We start from the raw sequence: 26,892 nt of genomic DNA on the forward strand, positions 1-26,892 counted from the left end.
TAGGCAGACATCTTAATGCATTGTGCCTGAGTCTGAACTTTCAGAAACAGCCAGTTCTGCACAATGTAACAGCTTTCAGATAACCTATTGTTTTTCCTATTCAATGTAACTGGAGGAAACTTGGCTGAGCTGGACTTGGATCTCTACTATTGAGTGTTATTCTCATATCTACCACAAGGGGCACTATGAGCATATTTAGCAATACAGGTGTTAGGTAGCTGCTATCTTGTTACCTTCCCATTGTTCTGTTGATTGGCTTCTGGGGTAGAAAGGGAGGGTGGTGACCACTCCAACTTGAAGCGCAGCAGTAAAGAGAGACATAAGTTTATCAGAGCACAAGTCACATGGCTAAGGGCACCTGGGAAACTAGCAACATGTCTAGCCCCATGTCAGATTTCACAATTATATATAAATGAATCTGTTTTTCATAAATATATGATAAAAGACTCAACAAATCAACAAATCAGAACACATGATGAAACTGATGGCAGAGTTGGAACTCACAATGGCTTTCCTTTTGATTCACAAATCAATATCAGTGGCTGTCCTTCTTGTGGAAGTGGAGTGGAGGGCAAGATCCTCACGGTAGGTGTATCTGCAAAGAACATGTATAGAAAAGTCAGAATATGCTTCTTTTAGGTTAAGTTACAGCAAATCATACAAATAAATTGCATTTAATGTTTTAGTAAGATATAACTAACGCTATCAATTTTGTTCAGTTTTGCTCCAAGAATTTTCTGGTTTCATAAGATCCCATTACTTTCAAGTTATTACAAAAGCCATTCTCTAGAAGATCTTGATTTTCAGCGCTCATAATTCCCTAAGCAGACCTCAAAATCTTGAAGTTGAAGGCCAGGATTGCATATGCCTACAACTATGCCAAACAGTTGTAAAGAAATCACCAGTGAAAACATTCCACCTTTTCCTATAGTTGAAGCTTAAACCTGCTGTCCATGCAGGTAAACAATAATATAAGTACTTTGGGCATGTATAGTCATGAGTGACATTTTTGGCAGGTGTAGATTTGAAAAAAACCCCACACCAATAGACTCCAAAGTCACTGCCAATTAACTTAATTGTGTTTTGCAATTTTTCACTATGAACAAATCTATATATGCTGAAAAAGTTGTCATGAAAGAAAAAAAATTGCCACAAAGTAGAAATAGTCACCACCGTACCGTGAAACCAAATAAACAGCAGTGAATCATTTTTGAATCCGTTTGAGAAGAAATATCTCAAATGACATGATTGGTTCACCAATTTGCTGATTGAATGACACCCATGATTTCATCAAAATAGTTTGTTCAACACTAATAATATAGTTACAATCCCCTGAAATTAATTTGATTTGCTTTTTTAGGAACAAGCAAGCTTTTTCAGGCAGTACAGTTTTGCAGAGAATTCTAGAATTCTGGTCCAATGTGCCAACTCCTGCACAACTGACATGTGGCCAAAAATCAGCTAGAAAGCTATTGAGAAGGTTTAAAAATCCCACGTGAGGGCTGCATCAGCATACTGATGTGGTCCTCATTTGACAGGTTAGTGTCCCGTTTGCTCAAAAAAAAAAACTTTTTTTGATACTCCTAAAATCCCCCAAAACACTGAAGTGGCTAAAACCTAGGGAAAAAAAATCACCTGCCCTCCTGCAGTAGGATCCAATCATTGGACCAATGAATGAATCATTAATGAATCTGGCCCAGTGTGTGGGTGATCTCGCCGGACGATTGGATCTCAATGTGTATGGCCAGCTTAATTCTTCCTTACCTGATTTGCTGTTCTTCCTTTTGTATGTAATTGATGCTAACAAGCCCATTGTGGGTCATTTATCAACACTGGGCAAATTTGCCCTTGGGCAGTAACCTAGACCAACCAATCAAATTGTTGCATTCATTGTTCTACATGCAGTTGGCTGAATAAAAGACAATCACTGATTGGTTGCTATGGGTTAATGAGCCCCACTGTGTTCTAAGCAATAGAAAGACCCCTAATTTTAAAAAAAAAGGTTTAAAAGCTTTCTAGATAACAGATCCCTTACCTCCCATACCATATTTACAGCAACTTATTCTGCTAGCCTTGGCGTTCTGTATTTTCTTAACGTAGCAGAAACTTTATCATTGACCTTCGTTATATTTTGTCTATATATTCTATTTTGTCTGGAGCCATCTAAAGAACAAAAATGAAAGGCTCCAAAACTTTCAGATAAAAATAATATTTTTTAAAAACCTTTATAAAATACTTTGTAAATCACTGACACATTTTAATTTGTTGGTTACTGCCTAGCGCTCTATTTATGATTACAAACTGTGAACATGTCTCATATACAGTACAAGATTTCCCAGGCTGTGCTGATAACAGTCGAACCGCACTGACAAGTAACCACAAGTCATTTGCAGCCCTTGAAAGGTAATTTCTTTGTGATCAGCAGTTTGTATATAACTCTGTGTAGCTATTTGTGAAGTCTATTACTTCCTATTACAATACCATGTCTCTGTACAGAGCCACTCTTAGGTTAATTAAATTTAATCAAAAGCATAGAAAGGCATTAAAATACGTCGTCTCTAAATTCGGTACATTATGCTGTCCAATTCTGGTTTAACAGGCATATAAAGTTGCATTTTAAGATGGAAGCAAAGGCAGATTTGCAAATGGACTGCTCTATACCGATTCACTTAATTAAGCGTTTTTAATGGGCAGAGTTTGAGGCTATTGAAAGTCAGTATTGGATTTTAGCAAAGGCAATTGATGGCGTCGCTAAAAATTAGCCAGGAATACGTTGCGATTATGAATCTCCTACTGAGTGAAACTGGAGATGAATGTATTGAATCTTCTGATTAACCAGTCACAATGCTTAGGTAAAAAGAAACTGTATCATAAAAATAGAAATAATACTGCATTTTACTTTAAGGTGGTTAAGGGGCATTTATATACAGGTATGGGATCCCTTAGCCGGAAACCCAATATCTAGAATTACTGAAAGCCTGTCTCCCATAGACTCCATTTTAATCAAATAATTTTAATAATAATTTCAAAATTGATTCCCTTTTCTCTGTAATAATAAAACAGTACCTGTACTTGATCCTAACTAAGATATAATTACCACTTATTGGGGGCAGAACAGCCCTATTGGGTTTATTTAATGGTTAAATGATTCCCTTTTCTCTGTAATAATAAAACAGTACCTGTACTTGATCCCAACTAAGATATAATTACCCCTTATTGGAGGCAGAACAGCCCTATTGGGTTTATTTAACGGTTAAATGATTCCCTTTTCTCTGTAATAATAAAACAGTACCTGTACTTGATCCCAACAAAGATATAATTACCCCTTATTGGGGGCAGAACAGTCCTTATGGAATACCCTTGGTCCCGACCATTCTGGATAACGGGTCCTATACCTGTACTAGAGGTCATTTAGTTGGACATTAGAAGCAAGTGCTAGTGCTAATTTAAAAGCACTTGTTTTCTGGGTCTGGTGGTGTCCTGGATTGGTGATCCTAGACTAGGTGCAAGTGGTAAGTATAGGACTCCGCTGTGCCCTACACCCCAATTGTCATGTTTGTATGATGCTCAAGTTAGGAGATTGGCAGGCAGTATGTCCCTTATAGATAAAGAAATGCTGAAAGCAGGCAGCACTGTATTCATGGGGAGAACATAGATCTATGCATTCCACTTTGGAGCAGGAGCACCTAGACCTGTAGCAATTAGTGATGAGAGAATCTGTCGCTTCGCCATAACATTTGCGAAACAGCAAGAAAATTTGCGAAACGGAGAAAAATTTGCAGAGCGCATTTGTCATGTGATTTTTTTTTTGGCGTCCGCGTCTTTTTTGTCACCCGCGTCTATTTTTTTTTGCCCCCGTTTTTTCTTTACGCGACCGCACCCAATTTTACGCGACTGGCCCGAGTTGAAGCACAACAAAAAAAATTTCCACACGGCGAATTTTCACGGAAGTTTCGAGAAACAATTCGCCAATGGTGAAATGTGGAAATTCGTTGCGAATCCATGCCTGCTGAAAAAAATCGCTCATCACTAATCAGAGGTACATCATTCCTGCATTATTGATTACCAAAAAGAATTTAGATTTTAAAATATAGATTAAATGGGAACTCTGGCTTCCGAACTAAAAATTGTTGAAGCATCCCACACAACACAGAATCCCCTAATATACATATCACTGTAATCTGTTCCTTCAAAAAGTATGAATAAATACAATTTTTATGTGATAAAATCCAGCTGCAATGCAGTTCTTCTCTTTCTGCCTTATTTGAAATCCTGGCAGAGGAGGAGGGACTAAAACATTGATGTTGTAACAACTTCTCCACAGCTTACAGACAGCATGCAGGAACTACATAACCCACAATACATTGCACTGTGGTGTTCCCGATAAGCACAGTGACATTATCAAGATCAATAGATACATCAAGGGCTAGTGATACAGACAGGCAAAATGTAAATTTCAAGAATCTCTTGGGACAAGGGAAAAACCAAATTCAATATTACATTTTTGTATTGTACTGGTTAATTTTTCTATAGTTGTCAACTTTATCATGAATTTAAAAAAAAAAAACTTAAGGTAGGAGGGAGCAAATCGTCAGGCATATGATTAATGCATATGATACATGTCAGCTTCAGACATCATTCTAAAGTGACGGGAAATATATTCATTCCTAGTCTGAAATGCAGAAAGACAGCTAGGAAGATGATAATACATTGCAGCCATAGAGTGTAGTCTATATTTAGACTGTTTTATGTCTATGTTATTTAGCACAGAGATGGATTTTGAAGGCAAATCTCCTAAGACAGACAGGGAATGAAATGTATAATTGCAGCAATACTGTGAACATGTAAAGTTACCGTAGATTTGATAAGAGTAAAGTCATAAAAGTTTTAAGTACTGAGTGCCAAGTATAAATCTAATATAAAGTTGTATTCCATAAAGGTGATGATATTGGTAAAGGCAGCAAAGGGAATATTAACAAGGTGTATGTATGTGGGGTTTCTAGTCACTCTCCAGGGGTTTGTTGTGTGGGTAATGTCTGTTTCACCTGTCCAGACAGATGTGTATATGTATTCACGTAGCTACTGCTATAAATATATGCTATTCAACCATTGATTCCAGTTGTCTAGTTAACTTAAGCAATATATGGAAAAGATACATTCATCAGCTTCTGGTCCCACAAATTGCCCTGCAGTCTGTTGATCATAAACCCCTATCATTAAAGGTGGCAAAATGTACTCCTTACACTCCACTCTTGTATAGATGTGCTAGGTACCACACACTAGTGGCCATACACTTACATAGTTACATAGGGTTGAAAAAAGAGTCCATCAATAGTAATTGGCGAAATGTTTCGCCAGGCATGGATTCGCGGCGAATTTCCGCTTTTCGCCATTGGCGCATTGTTTCGCGAAACGGATGAAAAAATTCGCTGCGGAAAAATTCGCCGCACGTCCAAAAATTGTCGCGGGCGTCAAAAGAATAGCTGCGCGTCAAAAGAATAGCCACGGGCGACGAAACAATAGCGGCGCGACAAAATAATAGCCGCGTGCGACGAAACAATAGCCGCGCGACGAAATAATAGCCGCGGGCGACGAAACAATAGCCGCGTGCGACGAAATAATAGCCGCGTGCGACAAAACAATAGCCGCGCGACATAACAATAGCCGCGGGCGACGAAACAATAGCCGCGCGACAAAATAATAGCCGTGGGCGACAAAATAATAGCTGTGGGCGACGAAACAATAGCCGCGCGACAAAATAATAGCCGCGGGCGACAAATTTTTTTTGTCGCATGACATTTTCGCCGTTTCACGAATTTTTCGCCGTTTCGCGGATCTTTTTAAAGATTCGCGAATTTTTCGGCGAAGCGAAACGGAACAGATTCGCTCATCACTATCCATCAAGTTCAACCCTTCCAAGTAAACCCAGCACACACAACCAATACTTACCAATCTATACCAACACATACAGTACATAAACTATATATACAAACATTGCTACACACATGTTTTTTTGCGCCCAATTTTTTTTTGTCACACTGCAATTTTTTCTGTGGCAAATTTTTGCGCCCATTTCACGAAACAATTGGCGAAACCAGGAACTTCACCACTAGTGATGGGCGAAAAGTTTCGCCAGGCATGGATTCGCGGCGAATTTCCGTATTTCGCCATTGGCGGATTGTAATAGCCGCGTGACAAAATAATAGCCGCGGGCGACGAAACAATAGCTGCGTGACAAAATAATAGCCGCGGGCGACGAAATAATTTTTTATAATAAATAATTTTTTATAATAAATAATTTTTTATCACACAACATTTTCACTGTTTCGTGGATCTTTTGAAAGATTCGCAAATTTTTCGGCAAAGCGAAACGGAACAGATTCACTCATCACTATTCACCGCAAATCCATGCCTGGCGAAAAACTTCTCTCATCACTAGCTATAAGAACCAAGCTGCCTTGCTCCCGCTTGTGTTACACTCTGCTCCTAACACCAGATTTCCATGAATAAATAAAAATTGACTAGACAAATGTGCCATATCATTCTACAATATCATTTCAGAAAATACCACAAGTCTATAGGGTGCTATCCAGAGGGTATAATTTGGTTAAATGGAAAACCAGCAAATGGAAGAAATTTTTTTTCCAAAATTACTGTTTTTAAACACTGACTGCCCGTGGGACGGGAACTTTCTCCTGATTAGTTCAGCTTTTAAAGACAGCTTTGGACATTGCACTGTTCCAAAATACTTATTAGAATTATTCGGAGCATGTATTAATTTTCTTCCACTTAAACAGTTCGGAGGTTCCCTGCTGTGCTTATATTTTGTTAACATGGGTAAGTGGATCCAGGTGGTAGGCTGTGAAGTGGAGCCCCATGCATAACTTAATCAGACTTGTCGGAACTAAACTTTCTCTTTACCTTAATGCATACATAGCAGCTTCCTTCCTTAATACCTACTATTCCAATGTATATTCAGCTTTACATCAGCAGACCTTTCGAATCAAAGGCAAACCGCTGGTTTTGGCAAACATAATGATATTTAACTATAACTAACCCACCTTACTTTCTTATGTATTGTATTTTTTTATTTAAAAGAAATGTAGTGCGTTTATTTGCTGGTGAGGCACGTGCATGCACTTATAGTAGATATGTATGTATGTAGTTCAGCATGAACACTGAGTTATGCACCAGTAGGCCCTAGATAAAGGCAGCCCTGTATTGTGGCAATAGCATCAAAATGGAAAACCCCAGATGCTCCAACCCTAGCTCAAATAGCCAAAATGGCCAATGTTAATGGGTCATTTGAATCAGAAATAGTGATAAACGAATCTGTCCTGTTTTTTTTGCACTTTGCAGAAAAATGTGCAAAAAAGCGAAACAGTGAAAAAAACGCCAAAAATGACCCACTTGTAACAATTTTTTGTTGTGTGACAAATTTTTCCTGAAAAAATCCCACAAATCCATGGCTGCTGAAAAATTTCACTCATCACTAATCAGGAATATCCAGAACAAAGCAAATAATTACCTGGACAGTTGGTCATTATAGGAGCTATGATTACTGGCTACTAGTGATGGGAGAAATAATTCACCAGGCATGAATTTGCGATGAATTTCAGCATTTCACCATTGGCGGATTCTTTCACGAAATGGGCGTCAAAATTCGACTTGGAAATATTCGCCCCGCGACAAATAATTGTTGCTCATGTCGGAAAATTTTTGGGCACGTCAAAAAAAATTGTTGGGTGCATAACAAAATGACGTGCACAACAATGCTTTTTCACGTGCAACATTTCTCCCGCTTAGCGAATCTTTTCAAAGAAATGGGACATATTCGCTCATCACTACTGACTACCTCTTTCCTCCTCCCCCCCTAGATCAATATGGCCTACCATGCATATCCAAAGTCTTGTCACCATGCCGACCATCAAACTGTCTCATCTTCAAGCATCTAGATGTTTATCTTCGTTCTTTGTTTGTACCAACCCTTTTCCTACCTACCTATACAGCTGATAGCTATAACATTGAAATGTTTTGCTTGTTTGTCAAGCTGACATCAGGCACCGTACTGTATATTGAATCCTTTGCAATGTTAAAAAAAGCTACACACAAAAATGCTAGTGATATGGGTATTAATAAAACTTTTATCTTTAGTATATTATAAATGAATCTACTTTGGACCAAGTCAATATGCATGCATCAAAAACTAATCAATGACTTTTAAATATGCCCTATAAACTCATCCAAATGGGTTGCTACAGATCATTCAATTCTATGAATATACAGTTCTCTCAATTCCGCCCACAACTCTGACTTTAAATTGCAAACAGTAGATTTCATATATCAAATAAAAAAAATATATATATAAAACTGATGTACAGTAACATTTAACTTCTAAAATGTAAAAAAGTCAGTGGCTCGGCCACATTTTCAGTATTGTTACAGAGTGTACCTTTCCAGAAGGTAAAGAAATTTGCACGAATCAAGTGTTTAGAAACTGTTTACAACAAGCTTCAGTTTATAAATGGCAGGGCATGGAAATATGTTGCTTTTCTCACTAAACAGTTACCTAAAATTAAGCAGAATCCAGATGTTCAGGCTGTCAGTAGAAAGGCCAGATGTCTGTTATAGTGTGTCAGAGAGTTTTAAATCAAATTCAAATTATTTACAAAATATACCCTTATTCTATATTACTTTCAATTAAGATGCTTTACAGCAGCGATCCCCAACCAGTGTCTCTGGGGCAACATGGTGCTCACCAACCCCTTGGGTGTTGCTCTCAGTGCCCCCAAACCAGGTAGTTATTTTTCAATTCCTGACTTGGGGGCAAGTTTTGGTTGAATAAAAACAAGATTTCCTACCAAATAAAGCCCCTGTAAGCTGATAGGGTGCATAGAGGCTGCCTAATAGCCAATCTTAGCCCTTATTTGGCACCTCCATTAACTTTTATGGTGCTTGTGTTGCTCTCCCAGTCTTTCTCCATTTGACTGTGGCTCACGAGTAGGAAAGGTTGGGGATCCCTGCTTTAGATGAAGGTTATATTTTCTCGAGAGGGTTAAATTATATAATGCAAAATTACTTTCATCAAATTAAAAACCATTCCCGCAAGTGAAGAAATGTCGAAAGGTAAATTGTGTTTCATCAGCTTTCATAAAAGCTGGAAACATCTCACTACACCAGAGTAAATAAGTAAATGCTGTCTCTCATATAAGAACGTCAGCATATCATTTCATGATTGGGCAATTTTTATTTTTTTTTCTACTTTAGTGTTATTGAAAAAAAAAAAGGAAATAAAAACACATTTGTTCAGCCACATATAAGAACAGTGAACGCAAGTGGAAAAACAATTTGCATTAACATTAATGAGAAATTCTCAGCACAATAGCTGCATATTAAACACCAGCAACTACACTATATTGATTTGCAGACATCTCTAGCAATGTAGGAGCTGAGGCTTCTTAAATTGTATTACATGTAGACTGCTGCTGTGAAATATGCTTATCAGGAGCACGGGGCTGGAAGTAGTGTGAGTTATATTTAATGGAAAATATAATCAGCTGTGGAAAAAGGGTTTTCAAAGTTGAGCCTAGTTTTTTTTTTTTCTTGCACAGGAAAACCTAAAAATTCCATCAAGCAGTCTGTGAGAACTAAGGTTTCTGATAGACAAATCGCTCCCTACAGATGAGATACATTTTGAAGTTAGAGATGTGCAACATAAATAGCAACTTGCATTATTTCAAGGTTTTAAACACAGGTTGCCTCAACATTTTCCAGAAAAAGACTCCTATTAAAGTAGATTATAGAAATGTATATTCAGGGAGAGCAGACTTTAAGGTAATGGATATTTAATTTGCCTATTTTATTTAGCCTATATTGTAGTTATGGTTAGAGTTACTATTTTACTATTATTTATGTTTCTATACAGGCTCCAACCGTCTATCGTTCAAATCAAAGCTTGAGGGATGAATACATTTGAGGTTTAGGCTGATGCAACACGTGGCGTTTTTACACTGCATATTTTCTCAGCCTAAAAACGCCACACAAGCCCCGGACTATGGCGTTTTTCAGCCTAGTACTGGTGACGTAGCAAATCCCGTTTCCATGGTGCTAATAGTGCGAAATAATAAAAAACGCTTGGCACCCCCAAGTGACTTTAACCGCTTACCTTTTACCCCGGGCTGGTGCCCCTGTTAGGAGAAAACAGCACCAGCCCGGGGTACCTGGAGCGGAGCGCTTCCTTCTTCCTGCTTCCGTTGCTGGAATGCCAGCGGTGGGCGCATGCGCAGTAGAGTGAAAAGCCGACTTTAATGTTTAAGTTCGGCTTTTCACTCTACTGCGCGCGCAGCGAATCAGTAAGAAGGAAGCGCCGGCAGCTACCCCGGGCTGGTGCTGTTCTCTTCTCACAGGGGCACCAGCCCGGGGTAAAAGGTAGGTGGTCAAAGTCACTTGGGGGTGCCTAACATTTTGGCACCCCCAAGTGACTTTGACTTTCTTTTTCCTTTAAACAGTAGGATTATTTTGGCTCCAGTAAGCATTAATTATATCTTAGTTGGGATCAAGTACAGGTACTGTTTTATTATTACAGAGAAAAGGGAATCATTTAACCATTAAATAAACCCAATAGGGCTGTTCTGCCCCCAATAAGGGGTAATTATATCTTAGTTGGGATCAAGTACAGGTACTGTTTTATTATTACAGAGAAAAGGGAATCATTTAACCATTAAATAAACCCAATAGGGCTGTTCTGCCCCCAATAAGGGGTAATTATATCTTAGTTGGGATCAAGTACAGGTACTGTTTTATTATTACAGAGAAAAGGGAATCATTTAACCGTTAAATAAACCCAATAGGGCTGTTCTGCCCCCAATAAGGGGTAATTATATCTTAGTTGGGATCAAGTACAGGTACTGTTTTATTATTACAGAGAAAAGGGAATCATTTAACCATTAAATAAACCCAATAGGGCTGTTCTGCCCCCAATAAGGGGTAATTATATCTTAGTTGGGATCAAGAACAGGTACTGTTTTATTATTACAGAGAAAAGGGAATCATTTAACCATTAAATAAACCCAATAGGGCTGTTCTGCCCCCAATAAGGGGTAATTATATCTTAGTTGGGATCAAGTACAGGTGCTGTTTTATTATTACAGAGAAAAAGGAAACCGCTTTTAAAAATGTGAATTATTTAATTAAAATGGAGTCTATGGGAGATGACCTTTCCATAATTCGGAACTTTCTGGATAAAAGGTTTCCGGATAAGGGATTTGATACCTTTATATAAATTTATAACGCACAAATGAATGAAAATGCAAAACAAAAATCTCAGTGGAGGTTTGTGATTATTGTGGGTCTGAAGTCCCAAGACCCCCGTGTTTGCTTCTATCACCCAGTGTAAAGAAGTGCAAGTGAAAAACACCAAATACAAGTGCAAAGGGTGCATTGACTTTGACTTAAAAAAGTCCATTAAAACTCCAGGTCATAAACTCAAAATGAACTTTAGTCTTCACCAAAGCTAGTGGGAGCCCCTTTATTCCTGACGTCCCTGGCCAAGGGCCACAGGAGACAAGAGTCTAGGGGGGTCCCCTTAACCTTACCCTTCTAGCAAAAAGGTATAGGGGTCAGGAATCTTACTGGAACTCCTGAGAGGTCCTTCAAAGTCTTTATGCCCATGGTGGGGCCAGGTTCAGGGGGAGAAGGAGCCTAATGGCCACACACTCCCCTCTAGACTAGTGCTTGGACCCGGAGGTCTACACTAAAAAGTGTTGCGTAAATCAATAGGTAAAAAAAACCTCATAAAATCAGTGTAGCCCCAGCCTAATTGTAACACTACCCCGGAATGTAAACAAATGCTGCAAAAAAAGTTGAACAAAAGTCTTCCATTTCAACTTACATGAGTATAGCCTTTGGATTATAACTTTCTAATGTATAGATCTAACTTTAAAAGTGTAAGGGTTACTTTTTATAAGTCAAAAGGTTCCTTTATTAATGATATTTTGAACAAACTGACCCTTTCGAAAGTATTTTATTTGCTAATGAATGTAAATTGTATGCTAAACCTCTTATATAGAAGATTAATACACAATTAACCTCTCATAATCCAAACTTATTATTTTCTGACATGAGATTTTATGAGCAAATGAACCATTATTTAAAATTATTTTGCATTTAAATCATTCATTTCCACTCTCCATCCATCATTAACCTAATTGATCTCATTTAAACATGCAGATTGCTCATTTTCATAATATTGAACATTTTTCCCCGCTCTTAATTTCTGGAAATTCTCAGGTTATGCATTAATTAAACAAAAAAAAAAAGAAATCTGAACAGTAAAAATCCCTGTAAAAGGACCATTTTCATTAAAGGTGAAAATGAAATAAATGTGTTATTTTTCTTTTATTAATATCCAAAACTTCTTAACATATTTTGAAACTCATGACTCCCTGACTCACTCTCCATGGTCATGGAACGTCTCTTCTAATATCCTTACTTTGAAATAGGGGGTAAAATAACCACTACATAAACAATGCTAAGGGGCACATTTACTAAGACACGAATCTGAACCGAATTGGAAAAATTCCGATTTGAAAACGAACATTTTGCGACTTTTTTGTATTTTTTGCGATTTTTTCGGCGTCTTTACGACTTTTCGGAAATTGTCGTGACTTTTTCGTTACCAACACGATTTGTGCGAAAAAACGCGAGTTTTTCGTAGCGTTAAAACTTAAAAGGTGCGGCGTTTCGCACAAGTTTTAATGCCACGAAAAAATCGCAACTTTTTGCGCAAGTTTTAACGCTACGAAAAATCGCCAGATTTTGCGCAACTTTCGGAATGACTACGAAAAACTCGCGTTTTTTCGCACAAATCGTATTAGTAACGAAAAAGTTGCGACAATTTTCCAAAAAAATCGCAAAATACCGATCATTACGAAAAAAACGCAATCGGACGCATTCGGCCCGTTCGTGGGTTAGTAAATGTGCCCCTAAGTGATATCATCATTTATAATGGGTGCTCAGTGATGTAATTTTTGTCACATGACTTGCTAAATGTGTGCATTATAGTAAATAATGTAGCACCTATTGTAAAATATAAGGAAATCAGATGTCCATGGTCAGTGATCATGCATTTATAGGGTCATAGAACGCCTTCATGACTTTAAATATCCTTATATTTTACAATAAGGGCTACATTATTTAATATATATTTTCTATATGGCAACAGAATCATTACAGCTTTATCAAGCTTGCAGTGTTGAAGTTTCTGGCTTGGCAGCCTTTATTCACTCTGACTCACAATGAATAGTTGGAAGGAAGGCAAGGGCTATGACCCACTTCAAGATTCTGGACATTTTGTCACCCAGGCAATTAATGGATCCATGAATGATCAAAAGATGTTTAACATTCTGCCCTAATGACTTCATTAGCCATTGACTGGACCTGAGACTGCACAAAGGAACTGTCCTTGGCCAACTTTCCAAATATATTCATCATGTAGAGGGTCTTGTACCCACTTGTTCTTTGCTTATGTGAAAAAGAAGTCTGTTATTTAGAGATCTAACTGATAATTAATTAATCTTAGTTTCCATTTGAAGTCTTAAAATAAAGACATCTGTCTGTTGAGATTATAGTCATGATCTATACTTACAAAGCAGGTTAATATTTTCCTATAAAAACTCATTGTAGCCAGAGGTGTAAGTAAATGTAGCCATGTAGAATCAATCAGAAGAAGAGCACTTTGCAATTACATTGGTTTATTTACCACCCGATCCCTTACCCTACAAAGCAAAGGAACATATAAACTATACTTTTTCTTAGCCTTCAGCTTGATTCTATAGTGAGGTTAATTTGTTTTTTTATGGAATGCATGCTGATTTATTTATGTTTATATATCGAGATAGAACTTTAATTTGTAGGTGTTCCAGTGATCACCTAAGGCTAGGGCCATGCAATAGTGATTTTATGCTGAAGGAGAATTTCTAGGATGAAAATTATGGGCCTCAATGGAAGCATTCTAGATTGTGTTAGGTGCAACAATTTAAAAGGCACTGTAGGTTACTGGAGTATTACAAAAACATTTATTTGTTGCCTGTTTGTCAAAAGCATAAATATGACTTTATACAGTCTGACTGTAATGGGAATTAGCCAGTATTAAGGTCTGAAGAAGGTCATCAGCATAATACCCATATGCAACAAGCCATGGTGAAAAAATTAAATGCTTGGTGACTTTTTTTCCCTTTGCACCAAAAAGGGGTGCAAGCAGATTGTTGATTTGCTACTGTAGGGTACTGAGGGTTTAGTTACCCTTTATTGATACAGCCTCCTAAAGACATTTTTTTAGACATCTAAGTGTGGGCCTATATATGATAATATAGATCCTGGGTTAAAGTATTTTTCTGGCAGGTTAGTAACTGGCTAGTAGATGGCATTGTTCTATTTTCTAAAAGGTGAATCTGTGCTTGGCCTCTTTGGATCCCACCTGCTGAAAATGGTGGATGTAGGAAGCTATAGCTTTATAGGTAATTCAGAGTTCTGTATTCTGATGACTTAAAAGGTGTATAATGTACTAAACTTGCGAGTGCTGTAGTTTGTTACCTTGTTAGCCAGCAGCAATTCTTGGCCATGATCTGGGGATCCCAGACCAGGGTTGTGTTGCTATCAACAAATAAACACAACTATTTTTGAGGAGTCTTTCAGAGCCTAGTTTCCCTCCCAATTAGCCATTAGCTTGCTATGTCCCAGTGAGTGTTGATATTGGAGGACGCCCAGGAAAGAAAAATCATAGCAAGTATGATACAATTTTCCCTTTTTTCGTGGCCAATTAGGAGTGAGCATGCATCCATTTAATCATTAATCAATTAACCTACTTACAAGAACTGTATATAGTGTTTCTACAACAATATCAGAATATCGTTAATATATTTACCGGATGCCTCATATTGCTCTGCCCTTTATACAGCAGCATAGACTTTCCTGCACTGTCTTCCATCAACGTGGTTTTCAAGAATCCCCTTTATCTTCCAGTATTATTAATAATATTGCATTGAAGTGTCATGCCGTAAGCTCTTTATCATAAAAGAGATTCAAGTATGACATTCTACTGTCCTTTAACATACAAGTAAAGCAGTAAATCATGTCCGTCCCTTAAAATTAGTTTTGCCTTCTTTATCCCACTATACAATTTTTCAAAATACACTTAGAAGTCAAAGAGTAGGGCAAATAGCAACTTCAAAACGCAATCATTGACCTCTGTCTGAAATACAGCTGTGCATTTAGAATGTATTACTTGATTACATACACAGATATTGCTAAGAAATTGTGTTATATAGTCGCCAAATTACACAATGACCCCTATGTTTCACATTTAGCTTCTATTAATGTATCACTTCAAAGTGCAACTCCCTAATATATAGATTGTAAGCTCTACGGGGCAGGGACCTCCTTCCTCTTGTGTCCTCGACTCTTAACTTATTGCAGCTGTATTTATCTGTATTTATTGTTATACTTTGTATTTATCTATTATTATCTTAACCCCCTGTTTGTATTAATGTATTCTACTGTACAGCGCTGCGTACATAAGTAGCGCTTTATAAATAAAGATATACATACATACATACATGTCCTATTATGTATTACTAGACTGCAAAGAAAGAAAATCTTATCCTTCTAGAGGCTTCTACTGTGCCTCATTTAAGTATGTTCCATTTGTACCTGTAGTTATCTTTTAGAACTATCTCTTCTATTAACTAATTTAACTAACAATTTTAATGAATCAGCCCCTGCAAAAGCTGATAACTTTGATGCATTTCAACAACTTAACTTATAGGTCTATTGTACCGTAAATCAGGGGTGGCCCAGTTCATCCCCCGTGGATTTCTGGTGGACCGCGCCAAAGCCGGGGAAGCGGAAGTGCGGCGTGAATGCGTACATACGCTGTGTTGCGTACATATGCTGCGGCTTGGGGGAGTAGTCATTGGTCGATCACCGATGGAAGAAGTCTGGCCACCCCTGCCTTAAATGTTCTAATAGAATGATGCTTATTACTGTGGGACACCGATGGCGACGTAAGTTTATAGTTTTCCCATGCAAATAGCGCTCTCTGATTTAAGAATTGTAATTTTGGCTTTTCAAGCAAAAAGACGCTCCTGGTAACTTGCGGGGTACTGCTGCCTGAGGCGAGTTTCCATAGATTCTATGGTTCCAGGTTTCTTTTTGATCTATGGGGCACCATTGGCAAGAGTCAGCACAACCATATTTAAAGGATGGAGCATTGAAAATTGCATTTTGTATAACTGAGGTATGCTATATAGTGATGAGCGAATTTTTTCGCCAGGCATGGATTCGCAGCGAATTTCCGCTTTTCGCCATTGGCGAATTGTTTTGCGAAACTTCCGTGAAAATTCACCGTGGAAAAATTCAAAATTTGGGCGCGATCGTGTAAAAAAGAGAGTGGTCTCTTCAAAAAAGTGCACAGTTGCGTAAAAAAAAGGCGGGTGATAAAAAAAAAAGACTCGGGTGACAAATGCGTTTCGCTAATTTTTCACCGTTTTGCAGATTTTCTCGCTGTTTGGTGAATTTTATGGCGAAGCGAAACGGGACAGATTCGCTCATCACTAATGCTATATTCCTACACAAATGTACTTCTTATGTACAATTCTGAATCCAACTCTGCCTCATACTTTGCAACAGGTCCCAAACCACTGTACTGAGGCACTCATTTGCCACACTATTCGTGGTAGGGTGCAAAGTAATATACATGAAAAAGAAAGCTGAAAGCTCTGCAGGATTTACATTTCTTAAAGAGCAAGTAATCCCCCACAAAAAAAATGAAAAATCAGTGAACACCTTTAAAATCTTTAAATATCAAGCACTCTGGTCATTCAAAGATTAATAGTAAGGCTGCAGAATCCCCTTAATCACTTAGGATTCCTTCTCTTCCTCTAACTCACTCGGCCCCCTCCCTTAGGAATTGACTTTGACTCTTATCTGGCTTACTGAGCATGCTCAGTTCTTATCAACTCAGGTTAACCTCTAGCCCAGCAGCCAATGAAGAGATGGCACTGCTGGTTTCCATAGCTGTACACTCTGCTGGAGAAACATATTTTTTCTCTTGACCTACTCTCCTGAGCTCAGTTTAAGTTCTGCCTGTGTAAGCCTGCATTCTTTATCACATGAACTTTACAGTGCAGATGTGCTGTTTGCAGATGTGAATGTCACTAAAGATGTGTGAGAGGGAAAATGGCTGCTGAGTAAAAGCTGCTAGGAATATGCTATTGTTGAGGGGATATATGCAATATAAATTGTGTGCCCAACTTATATACAGGGTAGGAAAATGTAGGGTTAACATGTCGTTTAAGCAAGTAGATGCTAAAAACTATTTACCAATTTGTGGGGTAAGTTACATTAGGATTTAAGTTGCCCTTTAAGAACTTACGTTGATGAACGAATAATGGTGGAATAAACAATGTTAATTTACTTTTTATCCACTGGTAAGTTTTCTGTAGAGTCTTGTGATAATATATTCAATGTATTTTCTTTTCCAATTCCAATATAATATCACATTCTAACAAGCATATCTATGAAGCAAATGAACATCCACAGATAATTATTAATGGTACCCCAAGGATATGAATAATTAGTATCATGCCTGAAACTCCAGTGATGACAATGTTGCATTGTCATGAGTTTCATATATAAATAATTGATTTACTACTGACACCTATCCAGGGCTACTTTCTACCGGGGAATTCAGACTCCTTTTCTTGTAACAGTAAATGCAAATATGCAGAACATGATAAAAACATTCTTGTTTAATTATGGCTGTAGGCATACAAATAAAATGAGAACAAAAATGAATTCAGTTGGTAATATGTGTGACTGTGCTTAATTTATCTGCATTTCAAGGCAAAGCTGTGAAATTCTAGAATACAATGTGAAAACAAAGCATTTAGTAGGATTAGCATTACACCTTAACATAACCACATTCCAAACATATTTCACTAGGGTTCTTCCCTTTGTTCTTTATTGGTAACTAAAGGTCCCCATACATGGGCCGATAGTAGCTGCCAATATCGGTCTCTTGGACCGATTCGGCCTGGCCGACCGATATCTGGCCTGAAATTGCCCAGATATCGATCGGCCAGGTTAGAAAATCCAGTCGGATCGGGGACCCAGGGCCAAACAATCAGATTATTTTTTTTTTTAGCTACTTGCTACACGATATTGCCCACCCGTAGGTGGGGATATCAGGTGAAGATCCGCTCGCTTGGCGACATCGCCAAGCGAGCGGATCTTATAGTGTATGGCAGTGATCCCCAACCAGTGGCTCGTGAGCAACATGTTGCTCTCTAACCCTTTGGATGTTGCTCCCCGTGGCCTCAAAACAGGTGCTTATTTTCTAATTTCTGGTTAGGAGGCAGGTTTTTATTGCATACAATCAGGTATAATTGCCAAAAAGAGCCTTCTGTAGGCTTCCAGCCAACATAAAGACTATCAAATAATAGCTTGTATTGGCACCTCAAGGAGCTTTTTTCATGCTTGTGTTGCTCCCCAACACTTTTTCCATTTGAATATGGCTCAAAGGTATAAAAGGTTGGGGATCCCTGGTGTATGGGGACCTTAATGATGGGTGAATCTGTCCAGTTTTGTTTTGCCGAAAAAGAAAACAGAAAAACATTAAAAAATGTAGAAAAAGAAAATAAATTTAAATTTGGAATCATTCACTTATAATGGAGATTATTGGAGAGAGCCTTTCTGTAATTCTTAACTTTCTTGATTACAGGTTTCCAGATAGCAGATCCCATACCTATATACAGTATGTATGGCACTAAACAGTGTAGTAACCGATGAACCCATGAGCAGTGAGAAGATATTCCATGAAAATAAACATTTAAGGAGTAAAACTGGGCTTCTTTCCCAAGAGTCTTTCTGTATGTATAGCATTGAAAGCCCTCAAATCTGCACTTTAGGGATAATAGGGATAGATTTGTGGTTTTGTCAGTGGTGAACATCTACAGTGGCTTGCAAAAGTATTCGGCCCCCTTGAACTTTTCCACATTTTGTCACATTACAGCCACAAACATGAATCAATTTTATTGGAATTGCACGTGAAAGACCAATACAAAGTGGTGTACACGTGAGAAGTGGAATGAAAATCATACATGATTCCAAACATTTTTTACAAATAAATAACTGCAAAGTGGGGTGTGCGTAATTATTCAGCCCCCTTTGGTCTGAGTGCAGTCAGTTGCCCATAGACATTGCCTGATGAGTGCTAATGACTAAATAGAGTGCACCTCTGTGTAATCTAATGTCAGTACAAATACAGCTGCTCTGTGATCGCCTCAGAGGTTGTCTAAGAGAATATTGGGAGCAACAACACCACGAAGTCCAAAGAACATACCAGACAGGTCAGGGATAAAGTTATTGAGAAATTTAAAGCACGCTTAGGCTACAAAAAGATTTCCAAAGCCTTGAACATCCCACGGAGCCCTGTTCAAGCGATCATTCAGAAATGGAAGGAGTATGGCACAACTGCAAACCTACCAAGACAAGGCCGTCCACCTAAACTCACAGGCCGAACAAGGAGAGCGCTGATCAGAAATGCAGCCAAGAGGCCCATGGTGACTCTGGACGAGCTGCAGAGATCTACAGCTCAGGTGGGGGAATCTGTCCATAGGACAACTATTAGTTGTGCACTGCACAAAGTTGGACTTTATGGAAGAGTGGCAAGAAGAAAGCCCTTGTTAACAGAAAACCATAAGAAGTCCCGTTTGCAGTTTGCCACAAGCCATGTGGGGGACACAGCAAACATGTGGAAGAAGGTGCTCTGGTCAGATGAGACCAAAATGGAACTTTTTGGCCAAAATGCAAAACGCTATGTGTGGCGGAAAACTAACACTGCACATCACTCTGAACACACCATCTCCACTGTCAAATATGGTGGTGGCAGCATCATGCTCTGGGGGGGGGCTTCTCTTCAGCAGGGACAGGGAAGCTGGTCAGAGTTGATGGGAAGATGGATGGAGCCAAATACAGGGCAATCTTGAAGAAAACCTCTTGGAGTCTGCAAAAGACTTGAGACTGGGGCGGAGGTTCACCTTCCAGCAGGACAACGACCCTAAACATAAAGCCAGGGCAACAATGGAATGGTTTAAAACAAAACATATCCATGTGTTAGAATGGCCCAGTCACAGTCCAGATCTAAATCCAATCGAGAATCTGTGGCAAGATCTGAAAACTGCTGTTCACAAACACTGTCCATCTAATCTGACTGAGCTGGAGCTGTTTTGCAAAGAAGAATGGGAAAGGATTTCAGTCTGTAGATGTGCAAAGCTGGTAGAGACATACCCTAAAGCCTGGCAGCTGGAATTGCAGCAAAAGGGGGTTCTACAAAGTATTGACTCAGGGGGCTGAATAATTACGCACACCCCCCTTTGCAGTTATTTATTTGTAAAAAATGTTTGGAATCATGTATGATTTTCGTTCCACTTCTCACATGTACACCACTTTGTATTGGTCTTTCACGTGGAATTCCAATAAAATTGATTCATGTTTGTGGCTGTAATGTGACAAAATGTGGAAAAGTTCAAGGGGGCCGAATACTTTTGCAAGCCACTGTATGTGAATGCGTGGTACAGTTTTGCCATGTATTTTTATTTGACGGGAAAAAGGCAGTCTTTTGCTTCAAAATAAAATGCAGGAAAACCACCAACATCATTCTTATGTGCCCCTTTTCTTCTGACTTAACTTCAATGCAATTTTGTCTTTCTATTGACTCTAATGTATTCCAATTTTGTGAATTTTGCCACGATTTCTCAATTTTTTTTTTTTATCAAAGCAGCAGATCTGCTTATCAGTAGTGCAAAAAGAAGTGTTTTTGTGCCCAGCGCTGAGCTCTCTATTAGTAAATGAGACAGAATTAGTGATGAGCGATTCTGCCCCGTTTCGCTTTGCCATAAAATTTGCCAAAAGGCGAAAAATTCACAAAACGCATGTCGCACAATTTTTTTGTCGCCTGCACTTTTTTGACACAACCGCGCCCAAATTATGATGTGACTGCACCCCTTTTTTTACAAAACCTCACCCTTTTTGATGTGACAGTGCCCAATTTGACGCACAACAAAAAATTTTCCCGCGCAGTGCATTTTTCGCCCCTTTTTTTGACACAGCCACACCCATTTTGCCATGACCGCTCCCTGATCTGACACACGACAAAGAAAATTTTGGGCAACAAATTTCTCCCTGGCGAATATTCACTGAAGTTCGCGTAACAATTCACCAATGGCGAAATGCGGAAATTCGCTGCGAATCCATGCCTGGCGAAAAAATTAGCTCATCACTAGACAGAACTCCTTGAACTACTAATACAAATGTGGAGTGGATCCACCAGCTTTTCATGTGGAACCACTTCACTCGCAGTACATATACTGAATAGAAAACCCTGCACACAGGGGCAAAACCAGTCTATAGTTAATATCTGAACAGAGACCACCCTGTCTTTGCTTTGCAACTATTGATGAGCTAAATTTTTTGCCCCGGATGAATTAGCAGTACATTTCTGCCTTTCAATTTTTTTGCTGAAGTGAAACTGGACAGATTCTTTCATTACTATTTGCAACCCAGTGGGTGAGCTTTTGACTTCATGAGAACAAAAATTCTAGTAGTAAAATGTGATTTCCTTCCCAGGATTCCTTCTGCTTTGTATAGTGTTTAAAAACATGGATAAGGCAAAGAGAATAAGCAGGCAAACAGATGGAGAGTGGTTTCACACAGCCATGAATTGCGTGGTGTTACAGAAAAGAAACTTGCGAAAACCATGAGAAAATGAAGTATCAAACAAATGTGATACCTTTGAAACATTCTGTATTTTTTCCAAAATACATTTCTGTTTCTTGTAAGCAGATTCCCAATCCCAGAAAGCAAGGAAGGAGGCTGCCTTGGCAGCATTTTCTCTTTGATTCCTGAGTAGCCCTGCAGTGCAGAGTCACACTGATACATCAAATTTGCAAACTTTTGATACATATTTTAAACTAACAGGACCCATAGCGTGGTTTGGGGGAATAGCAACATGAAAGTGAGCACACACACACACACACACAAAGAAATTATTGCCCTTTCTTAAAAACAACATATCCCGCAGCCACGACTCCAGCCACGGCAGTATTTGCTTGGTTATTTATGCAACAAAGAGAAACTGACAGTAATTTTCTTTTTTTATTCATTGGAAAATATTCTTTCATTTATAAAACTTCAGCAAGCTATTTAATGTGTCCTTCCATTTGAACATTATGAATAGGTTTTGGAATATTTGTTCCCCTTAAATTTGTATTGTGATATTTTTTCTGTTACAAGTCAGTGTCATAGCAAGGTCTGACACACAAGAAATATTACTAGTGCAGAGAGTGGATCGTTATGAACAGGTTGGTCTTTCTTATAATATGAAGCGGAACTTGCAATGTTGCACCATGCACTTAAAGCCCACATTTATAAAGGCCAACAAGGGGCAATTAGGGTATACAAAAAGAAAATCTAATATTGCCAAAGAGGTTTATAGCTACCACAATGTAATATGGGGCCTAGGTATCCATGCCCAACACCTTCAGCTTGAAGAAATAACAAGTGTAGAATGCATTGAAAGCAGGTACTTACATATAGTAGATATAGTTATAACTGTAGGTCTTAAGATCACTGTAGCCCTGGATAGAATACCTCTCCATGAAGTCATCTAAGCCACTCCAAAAGGAATTAATAGAAACTGCCATCATAACATCACCAAGCAGGTCACAACCTCAGTTCCCTCAGTGCAGAACTATTTCCTTTGCTTTGCTGCTTTCTATTTTCTACGCGAAAAGTTGCGCATTTTTCGCGTAAGTTTTAACGCTACGAAAAATGCGCAACTTTTTACGCAACTTTCGTAATGGATACGAAAAACTCGCGTTTTTACGCAAAAATCGTATTGGTAACGAAAAATTCATAAAGAATCCGAAAAAATCGCAAAACATACGAAAAAGTCGCAAAATGTTCGTTTTCAAGTCGGAACTTTTCCAATTCGGGTCGGATTCGTGGGTTAGTAAATCAGCCCCTAATTGTACTTTGGTATTACCCAAGTGTGCAATGGATATGTAATACATTTTTTTATTGAATTATAGGTGAAGCATTTTTCACTGCATATCATTATTGGTGCTACATATGAACAGATATATAATTATGATTAAAGTACAAAGAAAAGTTTAAAAGACCAGGGACGAAGGAAATGAGCTTACGAATAGAATTAACACTAAATTTGAGCTTATTTGATATTTTCATTAGTTCTTTTATTACAGTTCAAAAACTGCCTTTTGTTGACCCAAGGTCTATACTGTAAATTGCCTTTCAATTGAACGTTTTATGATGTCCAGGATAAAAATTACATTAAATTATTAGGGATTTTGGCATTGGTCCTCTTATTAGGAAGCCAAAACTCAATTTGGAATACTCAATCACACGTTCAGTTACATATCTCCTACCAATGTGAGACTGGGAACAAAAGACTAACATTTATTATTAATTCCCAACTGCAACATTCAGTAGTTTATAAAAACCATGGATAATTTACCATTGTCACTGGGACAAATGGGGCTTCCAAGCCTGTGTATCTACAGTAACTTGCAAAGTAAGGGATATACCAGAGGAGGCCTTTTTATGCAGTTATGCTGAGTGATAGAGTGCTAGATAGAGGCTAGTGCTAGTGATAGAAGCTGTTAATAATTTAGACCAACTGAATGGTACATGGTTCTTCAACATATATACAGGACTAGACTAGACATGTCTAACAGTGCAAGATGAATTTTAGACCCTAGGCCTTCAGCTGCATAAAGCTGTCCTTGATCCTGGATCACTCCTTCCATAAACCCTTTCTCAGGATCGCAGCTCATATAAAATTACTTTTTTGGTCATTTTTTCCAAATCTATTATTTAGAGAATAAATAGCTTCCTTTGTAATTGTAAGTTTGAACATTTTCTTCCACTGATACAGAAGTACAAATAATCTGAAAACCAATCAAATAACAATTAGGTTTGATTGGTCAAATGCAAGATGGATTAGAGCATGATCCTTAATATTTGGCTAATAGACAACAGGCTACTTGCCACCCCTTTAGGTATTGCTCCAAACTGCCCCACTTTCGATGGTCATCTTTTAAATAATGGTTGATTGCAATAAAACTGGAATTAATTGTGCTACAATTCACAAGTACTATTAATAAAAACCGACATTTATAAAAACAGTCTGCTGCTGACTAGAAGTCTATGTAGGGTCTGCTGAACAGACCATCCTAATGCAAATCTGTCACCCTCCTTTGCCCCAGGAACTTATTTTACGCTTCTTTTACTTAATCAGTTCCCTGAGAAATTAGTATATTTTGTGACAGAGGAATGCGAGAAAGCCAGTGTCTAGTTATGTTTCAGTAACAGTTGATGCACATGTGCTTTTTTGAATGCATATCAATAAATAAGTCCTTGTTAATCAAAAATACTGATTATTTGAGGAAAGCAGTCTTATCATTTGACTCTAGTGATGAGTGAATTTTTTTTGTCAGGCATGGATTCCCTGTGAAATTCCGTTTTTTGCCACTGGCAAATTTTGTTTACGAAACAGCTGCAAAAATGTGCCAAGCGAGGAAAGGTCGTGGTTGCGTCAAAGTCTCGGTAGCTGCATTTTGTGAATCTTTCAGTATTTTTTTTAATTTTGCGTTAAAACAGGACAAATTCACTCTTCACTATTTGACTCATTGTGCACAATTTATTCATCTCAATAGAAATATGTAATTATTTTTTCTTGTACTTACAATGGATTTCTAAAACCTGCTTTGCAATCTGAGGTGTGGAGGTTAAAGATTCATGGTCGACTCTACACCTTATGACCGCTCCATCGTCTTTACGGTCTCCTTGGAAAACCAGAGAGCTGGTTACAGTAAAAGTCTTCCCATTACTGTCCTGTTGTTGGATTTTCTGCACATCTGTGTTGGAAAACAAATTGTTTCAGTGTAAGATTACATTTTTGTTTTAAAAAAAGTAAAAGTTACAATTTTTTAAGCTCTGTTACATTTATTCAAATAGCAAAAAAACAGAGTCTTTTCTTATTTTTTTTTCCGGTCTATATTAATGCGAATGCAGTTTATGCCTATTCAGGCATAGGACCTGTTACCCACAATGCTCGGGACCAAGGGTATTCTGGATAAGGGGTCTTTCCATAATTTGGATCTCCATACCTTAAGTCTACTAAAAAATCAATAAAACATTAATTAAACCCAACAGGATTGTTTTGCATTCAATAAGGATTATTTATATCTTAGTTAGGATCAAGTACAGGTACTGTTTTATTATTACAGAGAAAAGGGAATCATTTAACCATTAAATAAACCAAATAGGGCTGTTCTGCCCCCAATAAGGGGTAATTATATATTTGTTGGGATCAATTACAAGATAATGTTTTATTATTACAGAGAAAAAGGAAATCAGTTTTAAAATTCTGAATTATTTGATTAAAATGGAGTCTATGGGAGATGGGCTTTCCGTAATTCAGAGCTTTCTGGACAACGGGTTTCCGGATAAGGGATCCTATACCAGTATTATTATTCATGACTCGAGTTAGTAACCTGTAATCCATTTATGTATAATTGCAGTTTAGTAATGTTTCTTGAGACTAATGACTAACTAAAACCAGCATTAGTGATAAGCGAAATATTTTGCCAGGCATGGATTTGCGGTGAATTTCTGCGTTTTGGCATTGGTGGATTATTTCGTGAAATGGTTGCAAAAATTTGGCAAGTAACATAAAATTCAAGTTTCGCAACCAGTAAAAGCTACTTTTCCTGCAGCTTTGTGCATTTATATATTCATGAGAATAAGAGGTGACTTGTAATTGTGATCAAGTAATGAAGGGAATAATACAAAAGATATATTTTGCCCTTAATTTTCCCCAGGAGGCTATTGAAGTTCCAGGGAGTATTTTATCACAAAATCTTGCTGTTGAGTTCTAAAAGCTGAAGTGTCTTGAAAGGAACAAACAAGCCAGCCACCCCACTGGTCCAACTCATATATTAGAGCTCCCTTTCCACTGGAATGTTATCCTTTGGAAAGGTATTTAATTCTAATAAGAAGTTAAGGATAGTCTGTCTGAGCAGCATACACAGCAGGAAGGCAACCTGCCTTTGGAATAAAGTCCCAGAGGGGGTGTTAAGATACATATATCTTGAAGGTTCCATTTAATCTGTAAGCAAATTCCACCAAAAATATTCCAACATCTAGAGGAAAAGATGTTTTAGCAGCAAAGAGATCAATTTGATATTAACCATTTAATTGGTTTTGGAGTGAGGACAGGCAGGTATCCTTATACTTTCAACTACTTTTGACCATGTAGTTTATCTCCTTGCCTCCTTACACACTGAAAAGTCTGCTCATATAACTGTATAATGTAAAGTTACTGCAGTGGTATCCGTCTTAGAAAAATCTTTCATTTGCTCTCTGGAAGGCTTGTTATTCTAAACCAAGTTGCATTGGTTTTTCTCCAAGCATATCACCACATTTGTTTGCTAATGATGTGCACTCTCAAACTATGGACTATATATCAAAACGAAGAACATGGGAAATAAAGAAATACTGCTATCAAATGTGCAATATGTTTTGGTTGAAATATTGTTTTTCCCACTGCCAATATTGTGTATTTGTTTCATCACCAGCATTTTGTTGCCAATATTTTCACTTACACTTCAGTCGTCCTACGGATGTTTTTGCTGGCACATCTCTCCCACTAATTTATTGAAACAGAAGAGTATCTTTGTAATATACTGGGTTTCCTGTTACTGATCTCCCTTGGAAAGATGTGTGTTTGATTACATTTTTAGTTTATTGTAT

General features: G+C 38.0%; 1 protein-coding gene across 3 annotated transcripts in view; it reads right to left on the reverse strand.

The window, feature by feature from the left end:
- Positions 1 to 26,892, reverse strand: part of cadm2 (cell adhesion molecule 2) — a 958,543-nt gene that overhangs the window by 126,947 nt on the left and 804,704 nt on the right. For all 3 annotated transcript variants that reach the window (XM_031895847.1, XM_031895846.1, NM_001005713.1), the window contains 2 exon segments: positions 24,825 to 24,995; positions 505 to 595 (listed from right to left, as the gene is read on the reverse strand). In XM_031895847.1, coding sequence (XP_031751707.1) covers positions 505 to 595; positions 24,825 to 24,995 — 262 coding nt within the window.

The sequence above is a fragment of the Xenopus tropicalis genome, chromosome 2, assembly GCF_000004195.4.
Source record: "Xenopus tropicalis strain Nigerian chromosome 2, UCB_Xtro_10.0, whole genome shotgun sequence".
In the NCBI taxonomy this organism is placed as follows: domain Eukaryota; kingdom Metazoa; phylum Chordata; class Amphibia; order Anura; family Pipidae; genus Xenopus; species Xenopus tropicalis.